This window comes from Giraffa tippelskirchi, chromosome 12 (assembly GCF_054371585.1).
Source record: "Giraffa tippelskirchi isolate mGirTip1 chromosome 12, T2T-mGirTip1v1.2.pri, whole genome shotgun sequence".
NCBI lineage: Eukaryota > Metazoa > Chordata > Mammalia > Artiodactyla > Giraffidae > Giraffa > Giraffa tippelskirchi.
In genome coordinates, this window is record NC_137286.1 from 100,193,487 (window position 1) to 100,200,302 (window position 6,816).

At 35.5% G+C, this 6,816-nt stretch overlaps 1 protein-coding gene across 1 annotated transcript in view; it reads right to left on the bottom strand.

Moving 5' to 3' along the window:
* RXFP2 (relaxin family peptide receptor 2) overlaps positions 1 to 3,096 on the bottom strand; it is a 54,572-nt gene extending 51,476 nt beyond the window's left edge. Inside the window, exon 1 of the mRNA XM_081547292.1 lies at positions 3,000 to 3,096. Coding sequence (XP_081403418.1) covers positions 3,000 to 3,096 — 97 coding nt within the window. The remainder of the gene's footprint in view (positions 1 to 2,999) is intronic.
* Between the last annotated feature and the right edge of the window lie 3,720 nt (positions 3,097 to 6,816).

A 6,816-nucleotide genomic window follows, 5' to 3' on the forward strand; every position in this document is an offset into this window, starting at 1 on the left:
GTCTGTTCTTTTCTCCTGAGACAAACTGACCACCTTCAACTAGTGAATGTTCTTCATGCTCTTACTCACAGATTTTCTGCAGAAACTATCACCTCAGTTCCCTCCCTCAGGGTATTGTCTGAAGTTTGGACAAATTTGGGGAAACAATGTCTAACTAACTATATGGAATAGAGTATTGGTTCAATATATGCTATCTAAATTGGAAAAAAAAAAGAATTCTAAATTGTCAACATTATCCTTACAAGGGATGGATTTCCACCCCATGTCCCCCTGGGCTGGGTGCTTTTATGTGGGTGACCCACTGAATACCATGGCTCTTGATGGGTTCCAAGGTATATAAAGGCACAAGAAAGACTTCTTTTCAAAAGATCTCTCTTACTGACCAGTTCACTGCTTAAACTTCATTTTGAGGGATGCATCCTTTTAGGTTCATATCTGGTCTTTTAGTATTTAAATCCATATCTTGTTCTGTAAGAGACTGACTTCTTCCTAAAACCTGTCCATGTAAAATGAACTCAAGAGAATGAACACTGTGATGGGTGAATGGAAGAAGAACGTGGAAAGGGTTATTATGAAGGAGATGGGGTGAAACCTGATAGAAAATTGGCATGGGAGATGTGGAGGGGAGAAAAGATGGTACCTTTTTCCTTTCACCTCTCTATTTTAATCCTCTCTGATTCGTTGACTGCTCTGGCTTGAGGGACTTTCACTGGCTATTCTTCTTGGTGGTAACTCTCTCAAATTGTGTCACTCCAACTTACATATTGACCTGTGTCCTAGACTGCTGCATATGACTGGGCAGGATGAATCTCACACAAGTGCTGGGCACCATTCACACAGCCGCTAGTGCTGAGCTGTGTAGAAGCTACATGGTCCAAGGCTGAGGCCCTGGATGATGCACCCTTTATGATGCACAAAGGTTGATAGGCTCCCTTCCTGCCCACAGACAAACCTCCCATCTGTGTCCTACATTCCACTTCATCTCCTCTTCTCAGCATCTCTTGACATTATCCCCTTTCTCTCCTATATTTTCAATATCCTTGTCTCTCCAATGGCTTTTCCATTAACAGTAATCTTACTCAATCACCTCTTAACCTTCAAAACAAACAAATCAACCAACCAACTAACTAATCGAGCAAGCAAGCAAGCAACCAATCAACTAAACAACTCCCAGTCCTATTGGAGCTGAGACACTCTTCTCCCTTCAAAGTTAAATTTCTCAGAAAAATCATACTAGCCAATGTTTCCAGTTCCTTACCACCCTTTCTTCCCTCAGTTCACAGCATTCAGTCTTGGCTGTGCTGCTCCACTGAAATTTTTCCCACTGGAATCACTAATGTCCTCTTTATTTCTAAACACCATAGATATTTTATAGTCTTCATTTTGCTTAATTCTCGCCAGCATTTGACCAAGCCAGCTATAGTCACCAGGTTGAAACCTTTTCTTCCTTGGCTTTGTGATGTCTCACTGTCCTGGTTTACTTCCTTCTTCTCCACACTCTCTCATGGCCCTCCTCTAGTCCCACCCAGTCTCCTTAATGCGTTGGCTCCTTTTTCTTCATCAATACCCTGAATGTCACCGATATGTATTAGGTCAGAATCAAGTCAGTTAAAGAATTTAGAGAGACCTGTGAAGAGTTACTAATATTTTAGCTTGTCAAACAAGAACATTAAAAAACCCTAAATTATGATTATTAGAATAGTTATTATAAGAAAAACAGTTTATTTTATTGTTAAAAATCTGAGAGAATATATGCACAGAAGAAAAGACAGTCCCTTGAAAGGAATATATTTAGCTTTACAAAAGACTAACTTATTTTTGCTCATGGATGGGTGAAACTTTCATTCTTGACAGCAGTGGCCTGGAACACAGTGTTTGGAACTATGTGTGAGAAAACTGAATCTGGCAATGCAAGCAGAATTCTTTAGTGAGGTTAGCCCCTCTGTTCTATAACTCACAAATGTTTTCTGCCAGTGTGTCACTTGTCTCTAACTTTGCTTACAACAGAGGCTCCAGAGAGGAAATGATTAGATCCTGACTTTAAAATAACTATGCAAGATAAACATAGAAGGCAACTTACTTGATTTATTAAGGATATTTATAAAAATCCATAGCATATAATATACTTCATGGGAAATTTTTGGAGATGTTCACTTTGAGGTTGAGAACAGGGCAGTGATGTCCATTATTACTGCATCTTTTCAAGACTACTCTGGGGACTTTCCTGGTGGTCCAGTGGTTAACACTCCGAGCTCCCAATGTAGGGGGCCCAGGTTCAATCCCTGGTCCAGGAACTCAATCCCACATGCTAAGAGTTCTCATACCACAACTAAAAATCCCTGAAGTCACAACTAAGACCTGGTATAGCCAAATAAATAAACACTTTGGGGTCGGGGGGTACTGCATTGGAGGACTTAGCGAATGTAGTGAGGCAAGGTGAGCAAATCAATGATATACGTGCTGGAAGAAATAAAATTGTCACTATTCACAAATGATCAGTGTGAACATTAAAAAATTCAAACTAATATATTATCAGCATTATAGAGTTTATCAAGGTTTTTGTAAAGTCAATTTAATATCTCTATATCAATTACAAACAATTGGAAAATGAAGTATTTTTAAAAATGCCTTTTAATATAGCATCAACAGTGCTTACTATAGCATCAAATCTAAGAAAAATTTGTAAGACATTTGTGCAAAGTATGTGAAGTTATTGATAGATAATAAGGACCTAAATAAATGGAGTTAATTCTTCTCTCAAATTGATGTATAGGTTCAAAGCAATTTCAGTAAGAATCCAGGAGTGTGCGTGGGTATGTATGTGTGTGCAGAAATGGATAAGCTGTTTCTCCAACCCACATGGGGACAATAAAGGACAGGAGGAGCCAGCTGTGTCTTGAAGAAGGAAGACGAGGTGAGAGAACTGGTTACCTGTATATCAGGACTTATAATAATGATACAATAATTCTGAGAGTTTAATAATTGCACCAATGTCTGACCAAGGCTCAGAGGTTGTCTGGCACTCGGAAGGTCTAAGACTGCAGAGGATGAGGGCTGTAACTTGAACACAGGTCGGCTCACCAATAAATCTAGCATCCTCGCCACTCTGCTGCCTCTCCTGGCCTCATCCCTGCCATTGGTGTAGCACTTCATAATTCCAAATCTCTGTTGTATATGCCCTCCGTGTCCAGTCTCTGATTAAGCAACACCGGAAGAATTAAAAACTATCTTCTTTTCTGAGCTTTGGGTCAAGATGATCTGCTGTGAGCAAATCCCGTCTACGCTCCCCACCACACTCGCTTTTCCGAAGACACAAGGGCCGACTGATAACTCGGCCTTTTCACTGAAACATTTAGTTTATCGAAGAGAGATTCTCCACAGAAGGTGACCAGAGAAAAGGCTGCTGCTGTGAGAGGAGTTAAGCTCTGTAAGAGCAGTTAGATCCGGCTTCCAGGCTGGCTTGAGGAAGCGGCGGGACACAGCCGGTCTGCAGAGGCTGAGACCTGCATGAAGCCACCTGCTGGGGTAGAGCCCCTAACAGTGCATGGGGGATAAGGTACCTCTGCCGACCACCCACGGCTGTGATTTTAATAATGGCCAGGAAGGATAGCAGCGGTGATATCTCTGCAAACTGGGCATGAGACTCGTAACTTGATCACCCACAAGGCAACGTCCCTGAGATTCTCATATAAACTACGGCTCAGAACTGAACACTCCAGTGAACTATGTTGATGCAATTCTGAGACCGCTCATAGGGAGAAATGAGCAGGAGAAAAATCCCTCCAACTTCATGAAAATTCCAGGCCTTCAAAAAAGAGAAAATTCTTGGGGAATTGGGAGATAAAATATCTTCCCCTTATCAAACACATATTCTATTCACACAGAACTTCCCTGAGGAGGGAAAAAAATTAAAATGATATGCCACTGATGAGAACATTTATTGCAAACTGTTTTTTCCTATGCCTACTGAACATCTAGAATTATAGGGATGAGGGATGGATGCATGTGAATGAAGCCTTTAAAAATGCTTCTGCTGATTCCACTATGAATTCTTTTTTTTCCACTATGATTTCTTGTGTAAATTTTCCACTATTTTTTCTAATTTCTTATTTTCCACTATTATTTCTTATGATTTCTTATTTATCATCATATAACTGTGTGCACAAAAACTATCTTTAGTTAACTGAATTTTATTCAAGTCACAATATCTTAGGATGAAATGTGCCATTTTTCAATATCAACTTACTGGAAAGCAACATCCCAATTTTTGTCTTTAAAATTCAGGTGACAGCCAATTTTGTCACTTCAAGTGACAGTCCTTAAAACTCTTTTATTACATTGGGTCATATTCATTCACAGTAAGATGAACAAATGAATAAACATCTGTTGTGAGATGTATTTTAGGTAGTGCCTTTGGAGATAGCTTATCTCCAACGACCTTTGCTTCTGGGTTTCTGCTATTTTTCCTCTTCCCTCACAGTGGGCTCCATTCAGCCCTGAAGCAGGTGAGTTTTCATTAGCAGTGCTGCTTCAGCCTCTCAGTATGACTGGCCAACAGTATAATTGATTTTCACAGCTATTGGCAGCATGGATGTAATTGTGTGAAATTAAGATTTAGTTCATAAACCTTTTCTCAAGACAGTCTCAGCTCTTTTCTCAAGGGCTGAACTGACAGGACTTAGAAAGGACAGGGTTGAGATTTGAATTGGTCCATGAGGGGGCAGTCAAATGCTGTTCACGTCAAAGTGCAGCTCTAGCTCCGTTTTTGATGACTACGTTTTTCAAGGTTACAAATTATTTGAATAAGTAGCAATTGGCAGTTATCAAGTAGCATTCTCAGTACTTCACGCTTTCAATTTCCAAGCCCATGTTTTCAGTTTGTAATATTGGTCATAATTAGCTCATAAAATTTTTATTGGGAGGGAGTTTGAAGCTGGTTAACAATACAAGTAAATAAACTGATGATAAAATACATGAAGAAAGTGATGATTTAAGATCTGTTATCTTGATTGGTTAACTAATGTTGGTAGCTTAAAATAGCCATATCATTCATTCTTTAGGCACACAAGGGTGATTATGGCCAGAAGAGAAAAGACAAATCATATAATTATTAACTTTTCCTTTTATTTAGATCTGGTCTTAGACTCTATCACAAATATTCATTTAAATTTAAAAAGCAATTTTTACTCATATAATTCTAAATGACTTTCCTTTGTTTATTATAAACATCATTGTTGCTTTAACTGTGTAATTTTAACTGCTTTAACTAACAACTATAATTTTATTGTGAAAAAGAAAAAGATTTTGCTAATATACATAACAAATTATTTTTATAAGCAGGAGTAAGATATCAAAGCATTAACATATCTACTTTGAAAGTAAATTATTTTAAATATAAAGGGTTTAAAAGTTATATAAAATTAGAAAATATAAATTTCCAGGGAATTATAATTAATAAATATTTATTAGATTGGTACTATGGATTTTAAATATGGCATTTACTTAGAAATAAAAAAATAGTCTGTTTAAATTTTTCCTTCTATTTTAAAGAACAGCATTACACTGTGGTAAATCTTAAAACATTACTTTGGTAATAGATAAAGATTTTGTTTTTTTAAGGCAAATCAATTTAGATGCATTATCATAACCAAGTACTTTAGTAAAATTGGTTAACCATAGTTACATTCCTATACATTAAATTTTTAAGGGCATAGATAACCTTTATGACATGTGTTGAATACAAGAAACTATTTTAAACTATTCTTAAAGATCATAAAAGTTTGAAATTACAAATGTGCATAGAGCATTAACTTCTGAAGGAAGAAGACCTTAAATCAAGAAGTAGACTGCTTTCTAAAACTATATTTCATGCAAAATGAGTTCATATAATGTTTCTCCTTAGATAACATTTAAGTTTTCATGTAAGAAAGATTAAAATATGACAAAACTCATGCTACATGTATTAAAATATTTTAAAATAATTTGAAAAAAACTTTTAGTATTCCAAATTCAAGCTAAAATTTAAATATTAAAAACCTTTTATCTGTTAGACATTCTTAAATAACTGCTCATAAACACTGTATTTTATTTCAATATTTAAAATATGCAGTTGAATTCATTTAATAAAATAAAAATTTTTAAAAACCTAAAACAAATTTCTCAGAAAAGAAATATAATTTTGAATTTTAACTTCATTCTCAGAGGTTTATTAAAAGTTTTTAAGAAAGCCTATGAACGTAAAAACATCCTTAATAAGATTAATAATAAACCCACATGCCTTGGGTATGATGAATAGATTATTTACTTAGAAGTGTACAAGCTCACAGCAAAACAAGTACATATATATATTTTTTAAACCAGGTAAAGATTAAGTTTTGGTTTTTTCTCAGCTATACAATAAAAATGCCACCAACTTGAAAGTGAGCATCTGGCTAAAATGAAAATGTTTAAAAATTAAAAACAGAAAAGAGAATTATCTAAATAGGCAGCTTGGGTTCATTTTAATTATTTTCTTTTATCTAGATTTGCTCTTAGGGAGAAATATTGATTTTAGATTTGTCTTTGGTTTTGCAGTTTCCAGTTTAATTATGTTAATAATGAAATATAGCAACTAACAATTATATAAAATTTATGAATAGAGTTCAACAGGTTGAAATTTCATAAGGCAAAATTTTAATTTATTAACGTGTTATACATTTTTTTCAAATACTAAAAAAATTTCTCCATTATCATTGATTTCTTCACCACTGTTTTTTTAAAGCTATATTGTCTACAATTTTAACCACATTTAAAAGGGAAGTTTCTACGAAAAATCTG